Genomic DNA, 27493 nt, shown 5'->3' with positions numbered 1-27493 from the left:
ATGCATAGCAGTCATGGATACAGCACTTTGATTGAACCGGATGCCAGTGACACATGCATTACCTGCTCTCTCCTTTCCGGTAATTGCATGATTCGTTTTACAGCAAGCATTTAAAAACACTGAAAAAGGAGACAGCAACTTTCTTAAGGATGTAGATATCAAAAAATTTACTCGATAAAATGATGTCAATGCTTTTGTTTGTTTGCTGTAAAGCAGATTACATTCTGTCAATTTACTCCTATAATCATGCTAACTGTCTTAATTTGTGAATTGTAAACTCTTTTGCAGACTCATGAGACACAATTGTGCTGGGGTGGAGTAGCTGGGACTTAGAAAATCAAAAAACACGTGTGTGGTGGCTAAATGTAAGGATGACTCAGCTGGAATTTCTGATGACGTTGTGCAGTCAGGGCACGTGGCTCACCCACGGCGTCTCACAGCCGCTGCTTTTTCACGAACCACTTAGGTGACCCCTGTGCAGATACACTGAAACTTCATCAGGCATTTTTGTTGTTAACATTTACCAGTGTTAATTTCCTTGAATTGGCGGTATTAGGTTTGGAGATACTTTTTTTTTCAACTGACATTAAAAATGATAAGAAGGGAGAAGACTTTTCAGAAAGCTATGGAGTTAGAGGAGAAAAATAACAGCCATGTGTCCTGTGCATACTGTCTCTTGTATCTAACCAAGAAAGAAGTCCTAGATTCTGAAAGAAATTGAGAGGGAAGTGTGGAAGGAATATGTTTTTGTTCATACATTTAAAAAATATTTTCTTTTTAAACAACAACAACAAAACATCTTGACACAGAAAGGTAGTTTTAAGGGGAAACCTACTCTATGACCAAAAAAAATCTGATTAGCCACAAGTTGAAATTTTTGCAAGTTACATTCTTCTATTTTCTTCCCTTTGTGATAATGTTTGAAACTGTTTAATCAGTGGAAGATGGTGACAAACAAGGATCAAAGTGTGGTGATTCTGAGTAGTGGGATCCGTTTTCAGCTTCAGCGTTGGAATAGAGGGGACAGGCATTACAGCTCCTTGTGGTTCTGTTTCCTCATCTATAAAATGTGGATTGTGGCACACACTTCTGTGACCAGCTCAGGCTTTTATAGAGGAGAGGGGTTACTGACTGCCATTGTGTCCCAGTCGTGGTACTTGTATTCTGTGCAGCTGTAAGCCGTGAAACCACCTGAAAAAACGTTTTGTGACTGGAAATGACACTGGAGTTGACAAGCTTTTGGGCATGGGATTGTTCTCTTGGCTGTGTGGCTTTTCAACAGAAGTCTGTGAGCTGTGCTTTGGCTGTTGAATACAGTCAGTCTGCAGTGGTGGTATCTTGGTATTGCATCGTTCTGTTGGAGAGTCAGGGATCTACAGCATTTGAGAGAAACTGTCCCTTGTGATAATTTTACAGCAAAGTCGGTAATTTTAAGGTAAAATTTCCTGCAAGAGATTTCCCTAACAAAAGCCAATCATAAATATGGTATGAAAGTTCATGATGTAATGTGAATGGTGATCACATTTCTGTTACTGCAAGTGTCGGTTTTGGTTTGACTGTATGGTTGTTTATCTTGTTTTTGAGAGTCACGTGTAAGAGAAATAGGAAAACATGGAATTATACTGCTTTACATTTCCTTTTGTTGAGTAGGAAATGAGCTGCACGGGCGAGCCTTTTATGAAGTTCTGTGTCCTGTTATGAATTACTAGAAAGTGTCAACTGGGTTTGCTGCAGGCAGCTTGGGAGCTATGAGACCGCTTTACCAATAGTGAAGGGATGTTATCTTATGCTGTTCACTTTTACTGTGTGCCAGGTAGTGTTTTCACACTGAAATTTGGGAATGCGGTGTATGTGGGTATTTATACATAGAAGTGCAGTGGTTATAATGGTAGGTAGCTAGCATTGTGTTATTTTTCTGCAATAATGTGAAAAACCTTGATTAATACTGTTAAAGATCCCAGTATTGGATTTGAGTGAGTTATATGTAATGGTAGCTATGTATAACCAACAAAAGTGACACTAATGTCACTTTGTGAAGGTGTAAAATTTCTGAGCTACGAAAAGTGCAATAAAATTAGATATATCACAAAATGGAGCCAGTTTAATACAAGTATAAAGTAATACACAATAAGAGGTACAGACTAAGACAGTGGCTATTTCTTTTTTTTTAAATACTGAAGTTCTGTGTTTGCTTTTTCTTTAACTGATCTGTTTTCTCTCCCCAGGACTGGAATCTGACATGGCACACAGAAAATCCAGACTTCACCCCGTGCTTTCAGAACACAGTCCTGGTCTGGATTCCTTGCTTTTACCTGTGGATCTGCTTCCCAGTGTACTTGCTGTACCTTCGTTATCATGACAGGGGATACATACAAATGTCAAACCTCAACAAAGCCAAAACAGTACGTGACTTCTTAAAATCAGAACTCATTAAGCTTATCTGGAAGTTTGAGTCTATTTTCAGCTATGTTTTAGTACGCTGTTTTTGCTGAGCATCAGTCTTGGCCTGTGTGCACACTTGAGCTGTAACTTGTTCTACTCGTGTTTGATTTGCAAGCCTTATGTGTTTCCGTTGCCCTTTTATTAGTAGGCTTTCTGAAATTTATTCTGACATAGCAAAAAAACATGCAAATCTTTTGTAAGACCAGTTGGAGAAGAGTGCTTCAAGGCAACTCAATCCTGAGGCCTTTATTTCAATAATTAAAAGAATTTATTATCCTGTCAGCTTATGAAGTTACACAGCATAGATTTCTAGAGCTGCTGTAGGTGTTCTATTCCAATGCTATTGTGAAATAGATACTTAATGTTTTCTTCCTTCCCCTGCCCTGTAGAATAGGAGAAAAGTTTTAAGGACTGTAATAGCATGGTGTACTGGAGAGTTTTTGTCTCTGCAATGTGTTACTCAGTAGTGAGATTCACCAGCTTTCTGCTTCATAATACACTGATTTATATGGTACTAAAAATTAATAAACTTCTTTCTTCTAGTGAGGATCCCGTAGGTAAAGCAAAATTACTCATCTTTTGTGGATGTTGTAGAATTGCACAGAAGAGATGATCTGATTATGACTCCTCTTCTACTACCACGTAACATCTAGTGTGTATATGTATATTGTGCTGCCTGATCTCTGTGAGCTCATGTATGAAATACACGTTTGTATTGCAGGCTATGGGCTTAATCCTGTGGATAGTCTGCTGGGCAGACCTCTTCTACTCTTTCTGGGAAAGAAGTCAAAATATTTTTCTTGTTAGGCCTACAGTGTTGGGTGTGACAATGGTAAGTTCTTCTGTTACGGCCTTTGTTCATGCAAAACCTTAAGCAATAACACACACCTTAGTACTATTCACAGTGTTGTAATTCTTTATGCTGCAATCCTTATGTACAAACTTAATCTGCAGGTGAACTGTGAAATAGTGACTCTGAAACATCTGCTTTCTTTTAATAAAAAATTAGAGAAAAAGCCCCAACCCAGCTGTACGCAGCGCATCGTTGCATGTCAGCACACAAGCCTGTTGTTTTGCCTTATCTTAGTAAGCTTGAGCTACCGTTCATTTAACAGCTTGACCCAAGCATGGGGTGGAGGAAATCAAGTTGAGAGAACTGATTAAACCTAGGTAATACAAATCACACTGAGCTTGGTGAAAGACTGTTGAAGGCATTGCATTATTAAGTATCTTACTATGAACTCTCTTGCATGTAACGTTCTTTTAGTGCCTATTTTCTTTGTTACATTTGATGTAGAGTGGGAAGTCTTAAAATGCTGTGAGGGCCATAGATGTCCCCATCTAACTCTTTCTACCTGGATGCACAAGTGTTGTCTGCTTTCACAGAAGTATCTCTGCTGCCTGCATTTTGAGGAAAATGCCTTCCCTTTTGTTGTCATTTTAACCAGCTCCCAGGTGTGCTTATCTCGACACTGGCATCCTCTTTGACACTTCCATTAATGTCTCGAGCCACTGTTACCAGGGGTGCACCCAGAAAGCTTAGAGGGCCATCTCCAGGCAAGAAGTTACATGTAACACTGTGAAAATGGAGATAGGAAAAGAATATAAGTGAGGCTTCTATATAACACAATAAAACTACGAGTGAAAACTTGAATGTATTGACCTGAGGCGACCAAGGATATAAATCCTTTCACATGATACAGCAGCTAACTGAGATTACCAAGTTGTACCAGCTTCCTAACGGACTCTGAAAACACACAAAATACAGACATAGATTAATACTTAGTCAGTGTTGTTTGGCATTGTGGCTTGTAGCAAAAGAAATCTTTTTACTTTAAAAAGGATTAGTCAGGAAATACTTGGAAAGGATATAGTGTCATTATAATTGCATGTTGATTTGTGATATAGAACCAGAAAAGTAAAGAAATTAAGACTGGCAGCTTTTGACAGTGCTTTTGTATATGTGGTCATTTACTTCAATGTAATACATATTCCTTTTCCCTTTTTTGTCAACTTCTTGTATTTACTGCTCCAGAGGCTTCCCCATTTAAACGAATTTTTAGATTACACTTAAAATCTGTGGTGGTTATAATGTCTGAGAGATACTGGATTTGAAATACGAAGTAAGCACACTTTAACACAGTACCTAGTATATGTGTATAACGTGTTGTAAAACTTAAAGCTTGTGAATAATTTGTTTTTATTTGTCCACAGTTGCTTGCCACATTTTTAATACAATATGAAAGAATAAAAGGAGTCCAGTCTTCAGGTGTAATGACGATTTTCTGGTTCATCTCATTGTCATGTGCCACAGTAGTTTTTAGATCCAAAATAATACATGTCTTAAATCAGGTAAGTGATTGCTAGCATCATTCAGTTGTAAATAATCCCAAATGCTGCAGATTACTGAGTAATTGCTGAATAATTGCAGGGTTGTTGCTTGCTAATTATGCCGGTCAAATCAGTTAATGATCCATTCAGTGTACCTTCCTTCCTTCCTTAGGCTATAAAGGCAAAACAAGCAAGACTTAGTGGCTCTTGTTCTGAAATTCGTAATTATCTCAATTGTAGCAACAGTTGCCAAGAAAATTCTGCTAGCTGTTCCAGAAAGGGGATGCGTGTTCTAGAACACAACAGACATGTGTCATCTTTGATACAAAGCTGTTCTGGGAGTTTACATCATCTTCCTGGTGATTATACAGTGGATTTCCTTGATTTGATGGTAATGTGGTATCATCTGCTGAGACAAAATGAAAGTGTACAAGTGAAATACTTTCATGTCAGTCTGCGTTATAGTAAGACCGCCTCAGATACCAAATTAATTGTGGAGCTGCCTGAAAATGGCATGTCACTTTTATTTCTTGGAACCTTTAAGCTGTGTTGTAAATTTTGAGAACTTTTCAGCCAACTTTCGTCTTTAGCTGTTGAGAGTGGGATTTCACTGGTGGATGGGTAGGTGGGGGTGTGTCCGTCTGTCCCTGTGCTTTGATTTCTGTGAATTACGCTTTATGTATCAGTCCCAGTCTAAAAAAAATGGAAGAGCCTCTGGAATTTGAGCACAACACAACAAATTGTAACCTAAATTCTACTCCTCTGATTCTCGTTTTCTGTGTGCATTCTAATTAACAAATTGGATTTGAGAACTCTTTATTATCTAGTATATAAATGCCTTACTCCTGTAGAGAATATCTTGACTTAAAATTGGGGCATGCTGTTTGTTGTTAAAATGTATCTTAAAGAGAACTTCTCTACAGAAGACAATTTATGACAGTGATTGATTTATAACTAAAGTATATCTTTAATTTCTTCCCCTCTCTCTTTACTTTACCTTTACCAAATAGGCATTGACTTTAATTTGCATGGGGATGGGTAGTGTAACATTTATGTAGTTTGCAGAATTTACAATAAGGAGCTGTTGTTAAAGAAATTCCTCAAGTCTTGTAATTCAAATATTGCCTTCCTTTGTAGGGTCCTGAAGTGGATGCATTTCGTTACGTCACCTTCTGCATCTACTTCATCCTGTTACTTGTACAACTCATCCTGTGTTGTTTTCCAGAGCGACCACCTTTGTTTTCTGAAACAGTAAATGATCCTGTAAGTGTTCAGTCTGTACTGAGTATCTTACATGCAATATTCTGTACAATGAGTTATAGGGCTATAGTCTCCTAGATGCCAAATAATTCAAAACTTGTTGGCTTGTTTGCAGTAGTGTTCTTTTTGCTCCTTAGTGGGAGGTTCAGAAGATGAAGCCCATAACGTGCAAAACGGGGAAAGCTGCATTTAAGAGAGCAACAATACTGTTTCAGTCATTCCTGAATAGCATTCCTGAAGCTTAAGTCATATGTATTTATATTCAGTAGTGCTTCTGGCAGTCAGAGGGAAATAGTGACTTGAAATGCTGTCCTCCTGGTCATCTGATACCATTCAGTAGGTGTTAACTCATAGGGATGTATATTCCCTTGTTACCAAAATATTGGCTCAATATCTTTGTAAGACCAGTCTGCAGGAGTCAGAAAGCAAGACACTCTTTAATTCAGCGCTGGGAGCATACATGAAAGCATTTCATAAATTGAATGCTCCAGGTATTAGTGGTTGCCAGTAGCTTATATGTGCCTTACACACACACATTCATGACATAATAGTTTACATGTATGCTACATTTCCCATAACTAATTAAAGTATCTACATACTAACTGTGCACGCTCGATTAGCATGCGGAATGGTCTTCCAGTGGTCTGAGGAATGGTCACTTCAGCTGTGTCTTCATGGAGTCTTCTTATCTTTCAGGTTTCTGTGCTTTTGTTTTCACAACGCCTGACTCCTCAAGTTGGCCTGAGTAGGGCGATTCATTAACTTCTTATCTGTGCCTCACAAGGCAGAGTCAGCCAAGTGGGCCTCAGGCACTAAAATCTATTATCCTTATGCAGCTTCTTTCTAGCTAAAGTTAGTCAATAAGAGTATAAGAATACTTCTTATATTATCCAGTCTGTCAGGTTACACCCTTCCTAGTGAAGGTGGAGAAGAACCTACACCAGGAAAACCCATGCATCTGGATAGACGCATTTCATTTCCACATTTACCTCTCTTGAGTCAAGCAAAAATTTAACCAGCTCAATTGCAAGAGCAGTTAACGCTAGAGGGTGGCCTGGATGTGGGAATTTAATTTTATCTAGACATGATCTTTTTGTGTCGGTTCTTAATTATGGCTATATGGCATGGATCTAAAGTGCAAAGGATGCTGGATATTGTACTGCTTGCTTGGCCCTGGGCTAAGCCTTATAAGTCATGGTGGAATGACACTTGTCACTGCCTGGAGTTTGGATGTGCCATGTTTAGAAACCTCAGTTCTCTATATTTTTGTAAGATGTAATTCTGGTTTGAAGGTTGTTAGGTGGCACTAACTGATGAAGGAAGGTGTGAAATGTGTGAAGGGGTCGAAGTAAATGTTGCCTTTGTGACTGTGAAAAAAGGTCCGTGGCCAGCCGCACTTAGTACATTCCAGTTACATTCTCTGTTGGTATCCAGTGTGCTTGTGTTACTGTGAGCAGGCAGTCTGTGTGTATGTGCCTGAAGGGAAGAGTATTCTGCTGAGGCTTTGGATCCTCTTCATCTTCAGGTTCTTTTCATGTAATTCAGGGCAGAAATGTATTTGATGGTGTATCATGGATTTATGAAAGCCTTTTCTGCTTTGACTGTGCTTACAATAGTTACAAGGTGCCTTTGTTTTTGTGTCCTGAGTATTTCTAGGAGTGTCCCTAGGAAGTAGGGCAGGCTTAAAATTTTAACCTTTTTTTCTTGAGTGGTGTGTTGAATGTTACGATGGGGAAATGAACAAAGCAAGTCGTATTAGTCTGTCTTAAATTTTGTTTTATTCCCTCCTGCCATGCAATTCCAAACCAGAAATGTTTGTAAGTCTTGAGTGAAACCTTACTTAAGGCTAAAAACTACAGTGAAATTTCTAAGATGTAGATGCTGATGTGTATAGAAGTCAAACAACGTGTATTGTCTCATTTTCATGTTGTTTACACTACATACGTCCAGACTTGCTACAACTTGCCTTCATTCTGTCTGTCATGAATATCAATATAATTAACAGTTCTTTGGTGATAACTATTTAATTTTATCAAAAATAGTATTATTTTAACAGTAATCTAATGTGTTTTAATGTTTTAAAATTTGCTTTATGCAAATGAAGTCCAGTTTTTGGCAGTACTAGATCTTGTGAACTCTTGAATTTAGAGTTTCCACCTGCAAATAGATAAAAAAGTATATAGGAAAAAAGTAATACAGCATTTTTTGTGAAGTTCAGAATGTTTTGAAATTTTGTTGAAGATGAAAGTATTCCCTGTGTTTGCTGAAGTAGAAATCTGTCTGCTGGGAATGTTGGTGTGGCTGAAGACTGAAAGTTCTGCCCTCCCTGCCCTGCCTTTTCTATTTTTTTTTCCTTTCCCTGAGTTTGAAATCTCTAATAATTCATTAAACAATGGTGCTGGATTTGCTTACAATCATTTTGTTGCAAGTGTTTAAGTACTCTGGAAATGTGGAACTCTATCCCCTTTCAGAAGAAGTGTCTGTCTCACACATACACATTGCTCCCTACAGAGCTGCAAACAAGTTACGAATAACGGAGGAAATGCAGGAGTCTGTTTCATGTAGCGTGGTTACAACACACTTCAGTGTAGCTTAGTGGAGAAGTCAGGTTACACAAACATCAGTAGAAAAATGCAAATCTTGTTTTAATTGCACTACTTGTTTTAATCGCAGTACTCTAATGATGTTTGGTGACTTTTGTAGATGGAAATACCTGAGTTGCTCCGATAGTTGATGGTAAAAACCTAGTGGTTTGTCTGCCAAAAGAGGGACTGGTTTTAGCATTCTTTAGATGCTGTTCAGAGCAGTGAGAGAGGGAAGAGAAAAATCTGCACTGGAATTCTGCAATAAATCACCTTCAGTGCCTTTGAAATTCTTCCAGCCTTTGTTTCTGCTGTTTTAATGCAACCAGATTAGGAGAGGATGTTAACCTCAAGAGTAGTTAAAACAGAGAGTCATTGTGCTGGATGTAGAACACAGCTAGCTGTGTACCTTTAGGCATACTTAAGTTTCCCATGCTTGATGAATTAGGGGCTGTTTATGGGGTTTACACATTTTTTTCTCATCTGTGCATTTGTTTTGTTGGATTCACATCACTTAACTGCTACAACAGTAGAAGAGAATTTTTAATTTATGACTAACTTTACCCATTTAATGTATTTATGCTCTTATTGGTAGCATACCTTGCATTGATACAAGTATGTGAGAAACGTGCTCCCAAAATGCAGTTTTAAGCGTCGCATCCATTCTGTGAGGCAAAGGTTTCTTGGCAGCACGCTGGGTGGGTGCATTCAGGAAGTGAGGTGCCTGGAAAGCTCCCCTGCCAATCGCTTGAGGTTTATTTATAGTAACATTCGTTATCATAGCCACCCATTTTACAAAGTTATTTACATACTCAGCAGTTTTCCGGGGAAATCTTTCACCTCAGTTTCCGGCCGTTGTCGCGTGCGCACTCAAATCCTGGGGTGGTCGTTGAGGGTCGCAGGGATGAAGGCTCAGAGTCTTCATCATTGTAAACTTTGCACCTTGGTTGTCTCTGTGGAACCAGTCGTGATTTAAGCCGGTTTCTTGCAGCTCTGTCAGCTCCTCAGTTCCTGGTCTTCAAGGATGTTCTGCTCATCTTAGCTTTGAAGCACCCCCCTCTCTGTCTTGGAGATTTCCCTCTGTCTGTGAATGTAGAAATCTTCCAGGCCTTGACAGATTTACGGCCTTCGCAAATACTCCAGAAGTTACCAACTCCATCTCAATCCCCCCCTTTTTTTTCGTTTCTATACACAATGAGACTTCTTTCACTTTCCACTGTACCCCGTTACCAATGGGGGCTTGACTGATTTTTTGGTAAGATTCTCATCCTGTTATGTTCCAAAGTACCACGTCTCATAAAACTGATTTCAAGACCCCAGCCTTGTTTCTATACCCTAATGCTTTAACAAATTACTTCCCGCACACAATTTCTCACAGGTAGGCACTGATCGTGACATCTTGAGAGATTGTCTGGCCTGCACTGTCTTACAAAATTCTCTCAATTATTTGTTGCATTGTTGATATGGAGCATATGTTGATATTGCTGTCTCCCCACACTGCTATTCCTGTCTCCCAGTGGTCTCTGTGTGCTGACAGCCTGGAAGCTGGGCTTATGTTTTCTGAACAAGCTCTCAGCAGCATGAGTGACAAGTTTAGTAATGTGGAAAAAAACCCACTATAAACAAAAGGCATTTTAAAGCGTCTTTTCTGCTCAGTTGTTTCTTTTGGCCCTGTATCACTCACTTTGTATGCGGATTGATTTCTTTTTCTCTCCTTTAGAATCCATGTCCAGAGTTCAGTGCTTCTTTCCTCTCCAGAATCACATTCTGGTGGATCACTGGGTAAGGTCAAGATGACGCCTAAAGCACCAGTTGAAGTTAGATGGTATTTTAGGATCCTACTTTCAGAGCTAGCAAAAATCATGCAATAATGATTTTAGTTGTGTTGGTTGGTTGTTTTATAGATAGATTAAATTGATTATTTTTTTCCCAAACTTGATTAATCTTTTTTACTTCCCTTGTAGGGTCTTTGTAATTTTAAATTTTGTCAGTATCTAATTAGTATATTTGCTGGAAAAATATAATTTAAAAACTTATTTGGGCAATAGAAGAAGGGAGAAGTTATCTGCTGTATTTAGGAGCTAAGGCATTCAAAACTGTTAGCTTTTTTTTGTCCCATAGGTTCTTTTTTTTCATTAACTTAGCTTTAGTTATGTTGTATGATTTGATCACGTGTTCTTGTGAGTTAAAACACAGAACCATGTAAAATAATGTTGGTGAGTTGTTGACGTTGGCACTTAGCCAGAGCTCCAACCAAAGGCTGGATGAAGGGAATTGCTCTGTAAAATTAAAGGCTGATAAAGATTTTGAAACTTGGTAGGCATGGGACTATTAATTGCTTGGCTGATTTTCAAATGAGATCACTTCATCCTTTCTTTTATTTTCCCTGAAATTTGAATTCAGTGCCATATATTGGATCCTTAGATGTTTTGGTGTCTAAGTCTCACAGTAAAGACAGGAGGATATGTGTTTTAGTATCTCGACCTGTGTTGCTACAGGTGCTAACTCCTGCATGTGTTATTGTGAAGAGCTGGCTCTGTTTTAGGGCTGGATGTAAGTACCACTGTCGTAATGGCATATATACATACACATATCTCTAGCGTTTTTCAGTATAGAGTGCTGATTCTTTCTAACACAGGTTGATGGTTCGGGGCTATCGGAGACCTCTGGAAGCCAAGGATTTGTGGTCATTAAATAAAGAGGACAAATCTGAGGAGGTAGTGCCAGTTTTGGCTAGAAACTGGGCAAAAGAATGGGCAAAAACCAAGAGGTAAGTTCAGGTATCCTGGCTGGCAGTTCTGAGATGTGGAGGTTAAAAAAACCCAAACTTCCTCAGCCTCTGCTTAGAGGTGTTTGTCAGCAATCTGTGATCAAGCCTGCTTCTGTGAGGCCCGGGTGGCAGCTCCGCATTTGTCCTTAAGTGCATACAGAACAGGAACCAAGTAGGGTGACGTGTGTTGTCTTATGAAGAGCTGTGTCAAGTTTTCCTTAGTCTTTTATGATCCAAAGCTGGTTATTGTTAATTTTGGTGTGTGTTTTTTCCCTGGGGAGTGAATATTTTCACACAGTCAAACTTAGTCATGTAATTTAGGAGCTTGGGCTCCCTCTGTAGTTTGTGAAGCCTCAGGAGGGCAGTTCAGGGTGTAAAAGTGAGAAGCTTGTTTTTCCTTTTACTATACAGGGAGCCAGATGACTAAAATGAGAAAGATGGCATGCCTGCAGTTTCTGTCCTACTTTCATTATCCTTTTCTGCAGCAAATACTATTACCTTTTCATTGAAGGAAAATCGCCTGCTTGCTTACACAGCATATTTTTATGTACAGCTTGTCCTCAGAAGTTTGGAAGTACATAGTTTGGCATAAGCTAGATATACGGAATGAATGTGTTTGGTCCATTTGGTATGACTTGGCATAAATCTGGCTGCCATCTTTTAACTCTCATGGGACAGTGGGGCCTTGATTTTGATGGAAGTTCAGAATACTGGGTTCTTGAATAAATATGTCTGTTGCCCTTTAAGTTTAACACAGGCTACGGCCCTATTCCTCATTCCACAGGGCATATAGGAGAGATTCAGTACGAATGTTACCTATCCCTACAAAGAAGACCATTTCTGAATGGCCAGTTCGTTTAGCTGTGGTGTCATGATTAAAAAGATACTTGATTGGCAGTAAAATCCAGTCAAAATTTTAAGAAGCTCATAAACATGTCATTTGTATACTGTGCTTTTTTCCAGTTGCCTTTATGCTTGAATAAAGGCTACATTATGTACCTACTCTTATTTCAGGCAGCCATTAAACATGCTATACTCTCCCAAAAAGCAGCAAAAATCAAATGATTCAAATGCTGATGCGACAGAAGAGGCTGAAGCTTTGATTATAAAACCATCTCAGAAGAGCTCTGAAGCATCTTTATTCAAGGTGTTATATGAAACCTTTGGACCATATTTTCTCATGAGCTCCCTGTTCAAAGCTGCACATGATCTCTTGATGTTTGCAGGCCCAGAAATTCTGAAGTAAGATTTATGTACTTCATTATAATATTGCAAGTATGTAGACAGAATTTAAAGCATGAGTATTCTGCTCACCAACCTGCAGTGCCTTCAGCTGGTTCAAGAGTGAGAAGTTGTAATACAAGTTAGGAACCATGCACAGAGATTACTTTGGTACATTGGTTTTCAAATTATAACATCATGCATTAAATGTTTGACTTTTTATGTTCCTTTCCAACACTAGGAAGGCCAGGAAGGAACATAATCAACTATAGCAGGAGAGTTTATTCGATTGTAACCTGTAGTGATCTGGGGGCTACAAGTCACAGTATGTGAAGCAGCTGAGGGCTAAGGGTAGATGGAGTTGTATTGCTTTCAGATGAGAAGAAGTAAAACAACTGTAAGTGGTTGTATTTTAGCTGGAGGGAATATGAGACTTTCTAGTGTAGCTCTAAGAGAATGCTGCACATGTAAGGTATGTGATGCTTTATGTTTTAAAGTAGTATTTACACTGTTAGGAAAATAGAGGGATGTGTCCTAGTATAAAATTATCTCCAGTTTCTTAAAAGTTTGCTTAAGTGTTTTATCCAAGTTTGATTCTTGCATGACCCATATAATGTTTGGAATAACCTAAGGTTGTAACCCTGACATTTCAGTTTGATTTGCATTTTTCAAGAGAACTGATTCCTCTCTCCACAGATTGCTAATCAACTTTGTAAATAACAAAACTGCCCCAGCCTGGCAAGGCTACTTTTATACAGGGCTGCTGTTTGTTTGTGCCTGTCTTCAGACACTGATTCTTCACCAGTATTTTCATATTTGCTTTGTAACTGGAATGAGGCTTAAAACAGCTATTGTTGGTGTAATTTATCGAAAGGTAGGTGTTTCTTTAAAGATATCACCATACCTCTCAGTGACTGTGGGAATGCATTGTTTAAGTTTAAATAATTAAAAGCAATTAGGAGACTCTGGTAGGCTGATTCTTAACTCTTAATAGAACTAAAAGAGTATCTGAATTACAAATAAAAGCCTTTAAGATAGAGCAGTTTTGTAATTTATTAGTTAAAGTTCAGGCACCTTCTTCTTCCCACTGCCAAACAAGAAACCTTGTCTCATTTAGTCTAGGGGTATAATACTGCTCCAATTTATGCAGAAATTAAGATGCTTCTATATTTACAGCTTTATTTGGGATTTAGCAGCAGTGCCACCTCATCTTGGAATAAGCAGGAACATTTTTTTAGAAAGCTGTGGACTGATTGCTCTGTGTAAGAAAAATGCGTGACAAGTAGTGAAGATTTTGCTTCTTACACTGAAAACCAAAACAAGCAATAACCCCTCACCAAACAACTGTTCTTGCTTCAAACTATGCAACTTGCATTTTGTAAGATGTGCAGGGCACAGAATATGAATCAGGGAAATAATTGCTTGTAATTTTAAAGGTAAAGCTCTGTAAATCAATTGAATTCTGTGGAGAAAATGCAAATGAGTTAAGTCTACCTGTTGCCTTATTTGAATTTAATCTGCACCTAGGCACTTGTTATCACAAATTCTGCTAGAAAGACTTCTACTGTGGGTGAGATTGTGAATCTGATGTCTGTGGATGCTCAGAGATTCATGGACTTGGCTACCTATATAAACATGATTTGGTCTGCACCTCTCCAGGTGGTATTTGCTCTGTACTTACTGTGGCAGGTAAGTATTGCCTGTTGTTTCCTGTTTTGACTCTGGTAACTGCTGCTTCCTGTTGTCATGACTACAGACAGCTGCTCTTCAGACTCCTGGAGGTTTTACGGCAGTGTGGACAATACGCTGTTTGTTTGGAAGCCATTGAGAGCTGCTTTTGTCACTGCTGTCAAGAATGAAGGCAGAGGTTCTTAATTTGTAGGTCTGAATGCGTGTGGGAAGGATGCAGATGGGAGCTGATATCTTCTGGGGGACTGCAGCAGCTATAGTACATAATTTGTCACTTGATTTAAAGAAAAGTGGCCTTGTTTCTGCACTCTTGAGAGTCACTGGAGATGTTTGCCATTTCTAGTGCAGACAGCCACTGGGCTGACTCTTCTCAATTCTCAACGTCAGTCAGAAAGCCAGTGAAATTCCCCAAGAAGTCGGTCACTCCCTGCATGGGCCTCTACTTCAGAAGAACAGACAAACCAGCAAAAAGTGAAAACCATTAAAAGTTCTCTGTTTGTGTGTTTAGATAGGTACATATAGATTCATTGATCTATACCTATATGTACCTCTCTATACGGGTGCCATATATGTTTGTTTCAAAAATCAAAGCACATAAACATCAACCCAAGCCCCTATTTGATCCTCCTCTTCTTCCTTCAAGTTGTTCTCAAAAGGGGAAGAAGAGGTTGAAAAGCTATTTCAGAATGCATATTTCAGAGTGTATATGCAGTGGTTTGACCCAGTATTTTAAAACATTAGTTTAAATAAATGTTTACAATTAAGTGCTTTTCAGAATTTAGGTCCTTCAGTGCTGGCAGGTGTGGCTGTCATGATCCTTCTGGTCCCCATAAATGCTGTGATGGCAATGAAGACAAAAACCTATCAGGTTAGAACCTTTATATATCCCAACAGATTGCTTTTAAGAAATATGTTCTGTTCTTTGACTTGTTCCTGATGTTTGTTCTTTAATTTTTTTGTCCCGTTTCTCTACTTATCCCTTAAAAAAGGGAAAGGAAGGAAAGGTCGGAGCTGTTATGTATGCAGAATAAACTAACTCACATATTTTTCAGCCTTATAGTGTATCTGTACATAATAGCCTAAAGATTTTGCAGTAGTTAAGACCAAGGTAGCAGGTTAGCCAGCTTCATGTAATGCTCAGTGATTGATTGGAATTAGTTTGATTTCTAACTTGCTGCTGAAGAACTGAAGTACACTACTGTCTGTCTGGTAACTCTTAGTGAGGGAAATACATTGCCAGGATGGTAGTTCAGTGTTGGGGGTTGTGTGTGTAGTTTGTTCTTGGTTGGTTTGGGTTTTGGTTTTTTTTCCTGGAGGGATGAGGAGGGAGAAGCTTTATTTGTTGGCTGTTCTTGATCCCTAGTGGACTTTATGTAGAGAGGATCAGTTTGTTGCAGAGTGCACATAAGTAAATATGGACTCAAACTCTCATGTTTTCTGTTGCAAAAACTACTTCCAACAGCCCCACCGTGTGCTTAGTGGTACAGACTTCGCTACTAACTGATTTTACCATACGTCTAGGAGACTAATTTATTTAAATGAAACCTTTTTAGCTGTAGATGCTGACCAAAATACACCACAGCATTTGGCTCCTAGGTATATCTAGCCTTTCACAGCCACATTGCCACTAGAAATAGCTGTCTGGGTCAGCTGTACTGGTGCAGTCTACTGACTGCTAGTGCCGAGTCAGAGCATCTTCCACTGCTGTCATTTAAAAGTACTTTATGAAGATGGAAACTTCTGAAGAACAGACTTTCTTCTTATGGCTGAATTGAAAGCTTTTTGCTTTAGTGCACCATCAGAAAGCCATGGATGTGAGAGTGAAGTACTGAGAAACCAAGTTTGCTCTAAGGCTTGATTATAGTGGCTTATTTTTTTAACTGCATATTGTACCTAGGAGGATCCAGAGTCCCAGGGCTCCCTTGATGCACGGTTAGTCCCACTTAAACCAGTGCCACAATTGTTTTGATCTTGGTTTGGATTTTTAGTTGCATGAAACATTCTTTTAATTGGTTTAAAATATCTTGTTAATTCTGCATATTTGTTTGTTCAGATAGCATCTCAGATTTCCTTCTTGGGAAGCTAGTAAGCTTTTGATGATAGTGAGGTAAATTTTGCCATTGCAAAATACAAAGCTCAGAACTTTGTGGGTCTGCCAAGTACCGTGCTCTGCTGATTATTTTTTTGCAATGTTGTTTTCAGGTGGCTCAAATGAAGAGCAAAGACAACAGAATTAAACTGATGAATGAAATTCTCAATGGGATTAAAGTTCTGAAACTTTATGCTTGGGAATTAGCCTTCAGAGAGAAGGTATTAGAGATCAGACAGAAAGAACTCAAAGTCCTAAAAAAATCTGCCTACCTTGCTGCGATGGGAACCTTCACTTGGGTTTGTGCTCCTTTTTTGGTAAGTGAAACAAATCTAGACATATGCTTTCCTTTTTGGGATCATGTTTTCCAAGGCAGCGCTTTAGAACTTGGTTGGGTTTTTGTTTGTTTGTTTGTTTGTTTGTTAAATGAGTGCAAGAGTCAGAATGCCGTTCCCAGTGGTGGGAAATTGAACACTTATGTCTCTACTTCTCTATGAAAAGGCACTACTGTTTTCTCTGAAACTTAGTAATATCCAAGTAGGGTGTATTATGGAAGTTAATGGCCTAAGTATTTAAAAAGAAAAACCTCCTCTGCATCCCCCTCTATTTTTAGTAGTGTACTTGAGGAACCTAAGATTAAATATACTGTCGGATTTAGGAGAGGTTACTAATATGCACAGTACCCTTCCAGGTGGTGGCTGTGGCTGACAGAGTAAAACTTCCCTTATTTCAGCATTGAGAGCAGCAGGTCCTTAGATAAGAGTCCTTGATCCAAGGGGGACATTGAGCACCAGGCAAGCTCTGGCCTGGATGCTCCCAGCATCTGTTTAAGAACAATGTGGAGAGATAAAGCCGTTGTGTACCCTGGGATTGCTTTAACTTTTTATATAAAAAATAAAATAGTATTCTTGATATGTGAAGCATTCATTGTGTTCGTTGTTGGCTTACACTTAAACTAATAAAAGGGAGAGAAGAGTGAGATCATATCAAAATTGCTTCAGGCCCTGTTAGAACAAGAGGCCATTGCTCTTCTCTGTGGAAGCACATAAAAGCCATGACTACATTAGGATAAAGTATGTGCTGTTCCAGTTGAAGGTGTTTAAGTGTACTTTCCAGTCTCGGATTCCATCCCAGCAAACATTTTTAGTGTTTACATTATGTTTTGGGCATGATGAAAGACAGAAGCAGCAGTGCCCTGAGTAGGAAACATCAGCTGCATTCTTAAGTGAATGCTTTTCTAAAAGGAATCTGAGATGGTTTTAATATAAATACATTATTAAATGAAGTTTCTAAATAAAACTCTGCAGGTGGACTCCTTAATGCTATTCTGTGGAGTCTGAGAAGACAAATTCACCTAACAAGAAGCTCAGTTTCACTGCACATTGTGAATGTGTGGCAATGGTCCTTGCTTCTTATGGAGTTTGCCACTGGGGCAGGGTCAGTACAGCCTGGAGTGCAAGGCTGCTCTTCAACATCCTGTTTCTCGGATTTTTGTTCTTCTCAACTTCTGATTCAAGAATTACTGCAAGTGCCTACTTGAAAGCACTTTTGGCGTGCAGAACTCTTTTATTTCCTCTACTCCTTCTGCTGTTTCCATGGCCAGGGCTCTTCAAAACGTTGTTTAATAATCGTGTCAGGAAACGATTCATTTTGCAGTACCTCCCCTGCTACTCTGTGTGCTGATAAAGGGTGTATTTCAGACTGATTGTTGGTAACACAAGAGCGCAGACATATCGCTTGTGAGGTTATTCTTTGGACCCTGTCTTGTTTTTGATCTCTGTGGGAGGGCTTTCTCGCTGGGATACTGTTGTCCAAACTAAGGACTGTACAAACAAGCTACCGGACCCTATGAAGAACAATATACGTCTTCACAGCAGTCAGATTTTTAAGAGAAACACGAATGTCTTCAATGGATGCTGTGCTTAGATGAGACTCTTCCTTAGACATATGAGCTAATTGTTTGAAGACCTGTGGAAGGAGAAGTCCCCAAGGTTAGGCTGTCTTGATTTCGTGTTTTGAGTGGCAGCCTGTGGGGAAGAGTTGCTGCATCTTGTGATGTGCTGAGGTATGAGTGTTGTTGCCATGGAAGAAAACACTGTGAAGGGAATAGAGCTGAAAGTGAATGTTTGCTTTTACTTGGCTTACTTTAATTTTACTATAATTTAATAAACACATTTTAAAAAAATGTAAAGAAGGATATAGAATTTTTTTTTAAAATATTTTTATACTTTGTAATTGATGATAACAGTGGTTCGATGCGATTTTCTGGTTCAGGACGGACCTTAAGCTTTTCTGTTGTGAACTGTTAAGGTACTGTAAGGCTTCATCTTCGTAATGCGGTAACATTTCAAGTTTCTTTGAAACAATCTGTCCATGATGAAGTGGGCTGTACTTGGAAATCTAGGGCTGTGGTAGTCTCTACAAAATATAAAATGGGTTAGAGCACTGGCCCAGGCTGCCCAGAGAGGTTGTGGAGTCTCCTTCTCTGGAGACATTCAAAATCCGCCTGGACGCCTTCCTGTGCAACCTCATCTAGGTGTTCCTGCTCTGGCAGGGGGATTGGACTAGATGATCTTTTGAAGTCCCTTCCAATCCCTAACGTTCTGTGATTCTGTGATTCTGTGGTTTCTAACTTTTCTGTCTATGTAACTTACTGATCCAGTATCTGGTGCCATGGGGAATGCCTTAAAAACTGAAAGAGAGCAGAAGGAAAGACTACCGATCATTCCCTTCTCCTGCAGTGTGACCACAAATAGCCTGGGACATCGGTGGTTTCACCCTTGCTATGTGAATAAAGTGAGCAGTTGACACCTTTCCAAGAGGAGCCATCAACTTATTTTTAGAGCAATAGATTAAAATAAAATGTTTGTTTTGCAAAAAGTGTTATCAGGAACAAGAAAGCTGCCAGAACATTGCTGCTCTTTGATTTGTAAACCTCTAATACAGTTACCGGACTGTGTGACTCCTGAGTTAGTAGCTTTAAGAAACGTTACCCTAATTGTAACCATTACACTTTGTTTCAGGTTGCCTTGTCCACCTTTGCTGTGTATGTCACAACAGACAGGAGCAACATCTTGGATGCCCAGAAGGCGTTTGTTTCCCTGGCATTATTCAACATACTCAGGTTTCCACTGAACATGCTTCCTATGGTTATCAGCAGCATCGTGGAGGTAAGGCTTCAGTCATCAACAGGTGTTTCTGCGCAGAGGTAGCCACTGGGTGGAGAGATTACATTCCTGTGCTTAGAGAATGTCCATGGGTGAAATCCAGCCACCTCAGGAAAGGAGCTGTGCATTTCCTGTGTGTTACGTGCTGTGCAAGCAAAATTATCAACCCCAGTTATGGTGGATGGGTGTTCCTGAAATCAGCCATATTTCCTGTGGTTTGGGAAGCGCGAGTTTGATGACTATCCAAGAAACTGTACCATGGGTTTAAGAAGGGATTAGGAGTGCATAATAATGATGTAGTGTGTGTGTGGTGCAAAACAGTAAGCTCTTAAATATAAGAGTATGAGATAGTTTTGCATCCCTTTCCCATGCAGGCAAGTGTCTCCTTGAAGCGCCTTAGGGTGTTCTTGTCTCATGAAGAGTTGGATCCAGACAGCATAATCAGGGGTCCCATCACAGAGGGTGAGTTTCTTTTTCTGTTGAAAATTAAGTGTGTGCAGGTTTTGGGTGGCTTCACAGTGTTCCTTTTGCTTTCGGTAACAAATTTATTGTGTTTTCGTAGATTTCATTGATAGATTTTAGCCAGAAAGCAGAAAGGGAAATTTGTAAAACAACATTTATGTAAAGTTTCTACCACCTTCTCAGTTATTTCTTTCCTCTGCCCGACTCCTGTGTGCAAACTGCAGAACGGTTGTATCCAGACACAGATGGTGACTTTAAAAATTATTCTTTAGACTGTTTTAAGTGTAGCCATTTGAAATCCGTAGGCGGTTAACAGTGATAACTAATGCTGTGCCAAAGCCCAGCATTTTGGAGAACAATAATCATGTAACACTTCAACACCCTTGAAGGAGAAAGGATAAGTCCCAGTTCTGGCAAACGCCTCTTTTCTGTTTTGTGCAAAGAGCGTTGCTCCTGCGGTACCCAGTGTTGTTGGTCCAGTGATATAGAGCTGTTCAGGAGATAGATCAGCATGAAGGCAGATTTGCTGAAAAATGAATGCCCTTTTTCTTGCAAGACAAAACTTTGTTAGTAATTTCTTAACTATTTTCCTACTTCATTTTTACAAACATAGTGAAATCTTCATCACTCCCTCTCATGTGGTTAGTCGAGCTCTATATCATTTTAGTCACTTGGCTTTCTGGTAAGCAGTCCTCTGCTGTGTTTTTTAATTTTTTTCCCCTCTCCTTCTTCCTTTTGGGAATATCTTCTTGCCTTTCTCAGCTGATAACCATGAAAACATTGCTCACAAATCTTCAGTGTAGGGGCTTGTGGGGTCTTTTCCCATAATGGGTTGTACTTGCATATTAATGTAAATATTTACTTAGGCTAAGTATTTATTGCTTGCTTGGTTAAATTAAGAGTCTTATATTTTGAGTCGCCACTGTAAAAATCTACAGATGCCATGTGACATTTCAGTAGACAATATTTTTGGTCAAAGTTGTTTTATTTGGTAGTTTGATTTATTTAGCTGTATCATTGCTGTATCGTAGTAACTTGGCTTCATTCGTGGAATTGGCAGTTTAGCTGATGCTTCCATTGAAGCACAAGTCAGATTAAGGCTGCTAGTTCCTTGAACTGACTTTGCAGTGCTGCAGTAGAGTTGCTGGCTAAAGGAGGTTGCAGCTCAGTAAGTTGGGATCTTTGTGTAGTTGACGTTCATGTGCCTCCTGGTTACTTAGTGAGTGTGACTTCAGAACCGCTGCTGTCTTGATATATTCAGTAAAAGCAGAACATGAAGTTTTTAAGTAGTGGAAAAATAGCTTTATACTTCTGCCTATGTGTGCTTAGATAGACTTCTGTGGCGTGATCCAGAGCATACAATTTAGCTGCTTACTTTGGCACTATTATAAATACATATTTTCTATCTGTCAGTTGAAGGAAGCATTGTTGTAAAGAACGCAACATTTAGCTGGTCCAGAAATGATCCTTTTTCACTGAACAGGTAAGAATTAGTAACCTTTGTTCTACTCCATAATCTTGCTGCATCGTAAATTATCTGCATTTGAATTATAAAATCTGTATGCAGAAATGTTTGTTGCCTTAAAGGAACAGAAGAACAAATAACATTTATTCTATGTAAGTTTTAGATAAACCAGGGGTTTCACGAACTAGAGGAATTTACAAAGTATGTTGTATGTATGGAACGCATAAAGGGAAGTAGCAAGAGAGACAGTAGGAGAGAAGGTCTCAGGGATGTCAAGCTCTTGCTAGGTGCTGCAGATGGGATGAGCTCCATCTAGAGGATGCAGCCAGATAAGCCCCTCGTAATTATCCCTAGTCCCTGATGTCTGCACTATGTGCTCAAGAGTTTTCCTTTTAAAATCTTATTCTTGCTGAATTGTAGCAATCCTTGATTCCCGTGCTGGAGAAAACCAGTGAAGAACCTTATGCACAACATGACTAACAAAGTAACTGGGGTGATGCAGGTACAAGCAGCATCCCTGTGCCCTGTCACCTTCCTTAATTTTGGCTCCTCTTTCCTGGGCCTTAAATTGCATATTCTTTGGGAGAAGGATGCTGTCTGGGATGCATCCATTGGTATTTACATTTGTGTTCACAGAACATTTGAGGGAAATATTGGTCAGGTTGTGTCACAGTGCTTCCCCCAACCCCAACCTTCTGATTATAAGTGCATATGAAGATGCTATGTCCTAAGTATAAGAGGAGCTGGGTGCTTTCTGAATGAGAGGTTTGTATTTTCAACCAATTAAGGTTTCTGTGCTGTGTCAGCATTCACAGTGGGTGTTCACGCTGCATTTGGCTTTATATGGGCTGTTCAATAGGCTGTTTAACTACTGGGATGTGGCAGCAAGCAAGGCTGAATTATGTGCACTTTATTTCAGCATTAATTTCAGTGTTCCTGAAGGCTCCTTGGTAGCTGTTGTTGGTCAAGTTGGCTGTGGAAAGTCTTCACTGCTGTCTGCATTACTGGGGGAGATGGACAAAAAGGAAGGCTGCGTGATTGTCAAGGTGTGATGTGTCTGAATAATTGTTCAGTTACTTGTGGGTGTTGCCAGAAGGACTCTGGATTTCCAAGTGGTGTGAAGAGGGGAAGAGACAGCCTTTCAAATGAATGTCTTTTTTAGCCTGATTTCCAGGCAATCCGTGTATATGTCTTAGCCTTCGCTCTGCATCGTTGCCTGTTAAGTCTTCATGCAACAACTTCTAAATCTGTTGGTTTCAGATTTAGCCAAACAGACAGAATGAGGGAGGTCTCAAAGATAAGTACTCTGGTGGGTCTTGTTGGCAGCCAGGTGTTGAGGCCGGGAGACCTTACTGTACATACTCCAGCCTGAGGACGAGCAGTATTGGGTCATACTTCCGTAGGCATCAGAGAATTGCAAGAAGAGAAGGTAGACCCAGATACCCAAACATGGAAAAAGCTGCTGTGGCAGTTCGTACTTTCTTAAACATTGCTGTTGCACAGAGCTCACAGAGGAAAAATTACCTGGAAGTAAGTAAATAACCAATTAAAAAGTCCTTGTTCTGAACTTTTCTGCTGCTGTAATGTATGGAAAGATAATTATTTTAAGAGCAAAACAAATATGTTGCATTTAAAAGAATGCACATTTAGTCACCTCCAGAATTGTTCTGGAAAAATACTGTAGGTGAGATCTGATCACTGATTATTTGTGCAGAAAGAGACCGCAGAACTAATCTTCAAAGCAAAATACTTTGCACTAGCTCAGTTGTTTCCTTTGAAGTGACTTTTGTATAAAAACTACTTCCCCTACTTTCTGCAGAAGTGTCTTGGCAGGGGTGCATTCAGCACACACTTGCATTCCAGATTAAATTGTCTTATGCAGAACATAATTTATAACTATATGAAAGAACTAATGACTTTTGACGTCCAGTAATTGCACAAACTTACTCTCTCTAAACAAATGTTTCCTCCAAGTTTCTGTTGGTTCTCTAATCATATTTTGTTTGAAGTCCTTTATTTTCCACCAACATGCTTTGTTATGTTCGTTTGTAGAGAAGATTGTAAAAATAACTTTTTGGAGGAGGGTAGCCCAATAACCACTTCCTGCAGTTCTGAAATGACCATAGGCAATTTGTGAGGTAATTAGCACTGGCTGCCTCACAACGCCCTGCTGTGTTTTGACTTTGTGTGCAGACTTTTAGTCTAAAGTACTGAATAAGAAACTTTGTTTTTCTTGCAGGGCTCAGTAGCCTACGTTCCTCAGCAAGCTTGGGTCCAAAATGCAACCTTGGAAGATAACATTATCTTTGGAAGGGAGATGAATGAGAGCAGGTACAAGCGTGTAATTGAAGCTTGCGCATTGCTGCCTGATATAGAGATTCTTCCTACAGGAGACAAAACAGAAATAGGAGAAAAGGTATTTAAATACCCACTCTACCATAACAGTGCTATTGCTTGTAGTTAAGGCCATATGACTTCTATTCTACTTTATCTTAAAGTTGTATTGAAATTAAAACATTCAGAGTAGAAATCCTCTAGAATATGAGTCAAATTTGAACAGTATGTTTTCATTGCCCTTAAGCCTCAAAGGGGAGGAAACCTGTCTTCAATTACAAATGCAAAAGCAATTTTACATGACAATTTTTAATTGTCTCTAAGTTGCCATGGTTATAGAGCAGAAAAAAATGTGTGGAAACAGGAAGAGAATAATCTTCTGAACACTTCAGCTTCATTTAAAACACACAAACGACGTCCATCCACCAATATCCTCCCCCTGCCCCAGAACCCAAAAAAACAAAGTGCTTGGTTGCAAAAGTATGTGTGCTGTGGGAGTCAGAGACTTGCATAGATGCTGTGCTCTGCTATGAGAACTGGACTGGGTGCCTCCTAACAACCTGTATGTGTGTGTCATCTGCTTGGTGTTCTGTACAGCTGGTGTTCTCCAGAAGACAGGGATACGTAGAGATACGTAGTTTGCCTGCTGGTTAGTTACAGGTGGGGTGTAGCTGCCAAGTGACAGCCCCAGATCCAGTAAAGGACACAGCTTTACCTTCCTTATGTGAGTGTGAACAGAGGTCGTTCATTAAATCAGAGGTGGCACTGCAGAAATACAGCTGGGAAGAAAAGTGGCCTCTGCATGTACAGTTAAGAAGGTCAGTCTGGGTAAACTGCTTTACAGGACTAGCAAACGCGTTTTTTTGACTAGCCCGTCACTGACAGTGAGAACTTGATAGACGAGCTTCCTGGCAGGAGGATTTTGGTAGTGACTGCTTATGCCATTGTGGTAGTGAGATGATTTGTGATGGAGGTCTGTTTCATGCAGTGCTGAAATTTCTCTGATTTGCATAAACCACTTATGACTCGTGTATTTCACAACCTGTAGCAAGACATCTCTTTTCAGCTGTAAATAAAATATCATGTTTTCTTGTTTCCCCAGGGTGTGAATTTGTCTGGAGGACAGAAGCAGCGAGTCAGTCTTGCTCGGGCAGTTTACTGCAATGCAGATGTCTATTTATTTGATGATCCTTTGTCAGCTGTTGACGCTCATGTTGGGAAACATATTTTTGAAAAAGTTATTGGGCCAAAAGGGATCCTGAAAAATAAAGTATGTTGTAATGAGATACTTGTCTTTAGAGAAGAATTTATTTTTCTTTGCTGAAAAATTAAAGAATCTTTCTGAAGTTTTTGAGAGGACTTTTATAAAACACTGAGTTTTTAGTAATGAAATGTGCTTTGGTTTCTGTACTTCAAAATGCTTTGATGAAAAAATCAAGACAAGGACAGTATTTTTTCTTAAAAATGCTGCATGTCTGTCCACAGTGCTGTGCTCTACACAGAATTCAAGCAGCAAGAGCAGTAGTTGTTGTCTATACTTTAGTCTATTAGCTTTACTAATTTGGAATGATGACGTGTTAGAAAAACTTATTTTTCTTGTGCTGTTTAGACACGGGTCTTGGTAACCCATGCAATCAACTATCTGCCTCAGATGGATACAATTCTGGTAATGACTGATGGAGAAATTTCTGAGATGGGCTCCTACCAGGAGCTGCTGAAGCAAGATGGGGCCTTTGCCGAGTTTCTTCGTACATATGCTAATGCTGAGCAGAGCGTGGAAGACAGCGGTGAGCTTACAAATACATTCTCTTGGGATAATTTGATGTGTGGCATGTTAAGGGAGTCATATTAAAGGAGAAATAGTAGTAGTGGAAGGAAAGTTAGAAGAAATTACTATTTTTTTGTGATATGCTTATATTTAGAGGTGCTTCTTTCTTGAGGGCATTGGAGGTTGTGAGATTAAGCACACATTCTTTCTTAAAGGTTAGGAAAATGTGGAGCAGTAAAAACTTTCTGCTTAAATTTGCAGGAAGGCTCAAATTTAATAGCGCATGCCTTCTGTTCTTATACCTTCACTCCATCATTCACTAGAATGTCTTGTCATTGCCTCCTAAAATGGAAATAATTTATAGTTAACTGTGTAAAAGATGTGTTCTGAAAAGGAGTCGTTGGATTGGTTGGTTGGGGTTTTTTTGATGGGTTGTTTGTTTATTTGTGGGTTTTTTGGGGGTGGTTTGTGTTCCTGTCCCCCCGCCCCCCTGCCCCAAATGCATGTCCTCATAAATAAACCACATTATTATTACTGACCTACATTTGGTAGAAAAGGAAATGTTCACTGTCATGGCAACTAGTCCAGCTCGGGCTGGAACTAAACTCATTTGTTCTCCTGGTCAATTATCTGTTAGTGTTTGTAAATGCGTACCTGTGTTCCCCCCTTTGTTTGCGCATTAGGACTGCACCTGACATTCAGAACTGAAATGAAACCTTTGTATCTTTTTGCATACCATTTTCATGATTACTTTTTCTCCCCTGCAGATCCAAATAGTCCATCTGGAAAGGAGGGAAAGCCTGTAGAAAACGGAGTCCTCGTGAATGAAGCCCCTGGAAAGCTGATGCGTAGGTGCGTAGCCACTTCTCCCCGCCTTCCATCCTGTTACTCCATCGTGGACAAGCAGTAATTTGGTGATTATGATACTGGTTAGAGGAAAATGTATCATGCTGGATCCAGCTGCCTAAGAGAGGTGAAGCTGCTGCTGCTGCAGGTCCAGCAGTACCTGCTGAAGGTGTACTCTCTGCAGACACACACACATAGAGCGTGCGTGCACCAGATGTGCATGTGGCTGACCACACACAGCACGGACACTCTGAGCACCCACACAAGCACAGCACCAAATGGCCTCATCCTGTTCCCATCTGGCTGAGCAGGATGGAGGTTCACTAGTGAGAATATAACGTGTGTGTTTACAGGGTGGATCCCTCCACGAGCTGGACTCAGACACTCGTTCTGCCCAATAGCTGCCCCTGCATCCCAGTCTCCCCATTTGCTAGCCACCTGAGCATACAAACTTCTGAGGCTGCAGCCCTGCTCCAGTTGCTGGTGCAGACTGTTGTGCATGCACGTCTGCACACACAGACCTCTCGTGCTACTCTTCATTCCATGTGAAGAAACAATGGCGTTGGAGAAAGATACCGTGGGTTTGGCTCACATAAAGTGGAAAGTATTGTATTGGCTAGTACAGCTTTTACACACTTTCTCAAGGCTCCTGCAGTTGACTGCTGTTAGACAGAGTGAAGTGTTAAGTGGACTTTTAGTCCTAGTACAGCTGCTATTATCACAGAATCACAATCGTTGAGGTTGGAAGAGACCTCTAAGATCATCAAGACCAACCGTCAACCCAACACCATCCTGCCCACTAAAACATGTCCTGAAGTGCCTCATCCACGCACTTCTTGAACACCTTCAGGGATGGTGATTCCACCACCTCCCTGGACAGCCTGTTCCAGTGTTTGACCACTCTTTCAGTAAGAAGTTTTTCTTAATATCCAATCTAAACCTCCCATCGTGCAACTTGAAGCCATTTCTTCTTCTGTCACTGGTTACATCGGAGAAGAAACCAGCACCCACCTCTCTACAACCTCTTTTCCTCAGTCTCCTCTTCTCCAAACTAAACAACTCCAGCT

At 39.9% G+C, this 27493-nt stretch overlaps 1 protein-coding gene across 1 annotated transcript; it reads left to right on the top strand.

Moving 5' to 3' along the window:
* Positions 1 to 26486, top strand: LOC104534228 (multidrug resistance-associated protein 1-like; the record flags this gene model as incomplete). Its single annotated transcript, XM_010184965.1, is given in 22 exon segments — positions 1 to 79; positions 1318 to 1404; positions 1407 to 1435; positions 2226 to 2402; positions 3164 to 3274; positions 4657 to 4794; positions 5911 to 6036; positions 10336 to 10397; positions 11254 to 11385; positions 12400 to 12627; positions 13303 to 13480; positions 14134 to 14295; positions 15071 to 15163; positions 16498 to 16701; positions 19408 to 19554; positions 19926 to 20013; positions 21427 to 21496; positions 22398 to 22524; positions 23718 to 23894; positions 24915 to 25082; positions 25422 to 25599; positions 26348 to 26486. Coding segments are annotated over 22 exon segments (2900 nt in total), but the record flags the coding sequence as incomplete, so codon positions are not given.
* Between the last annotated feature and the right edge of the window lie 1007 nt (positions 26487 to 27493).

This window comes from Mesitornis unicolor, unplaced genomic scaffold (genome assembly GCF_000695765.1).
Source record: "Mesitornis unicolor isolate BGI_N332 unplaced genomic scaffold, ASM69576v1 scaffold1365, whole genome shotgun sequence".
Taxonomy (NCBI): Eukaryota; Metazoa; Chordata; class Aves; order Mesitornithiformes; family Mesitornithidae; genus Mesitornis; species Mesitornis unicolor.
Note: the sequence above shows the minus strand (reverse complement) of the source record. Positions and strands in the feature narration are given on the sequence as shown.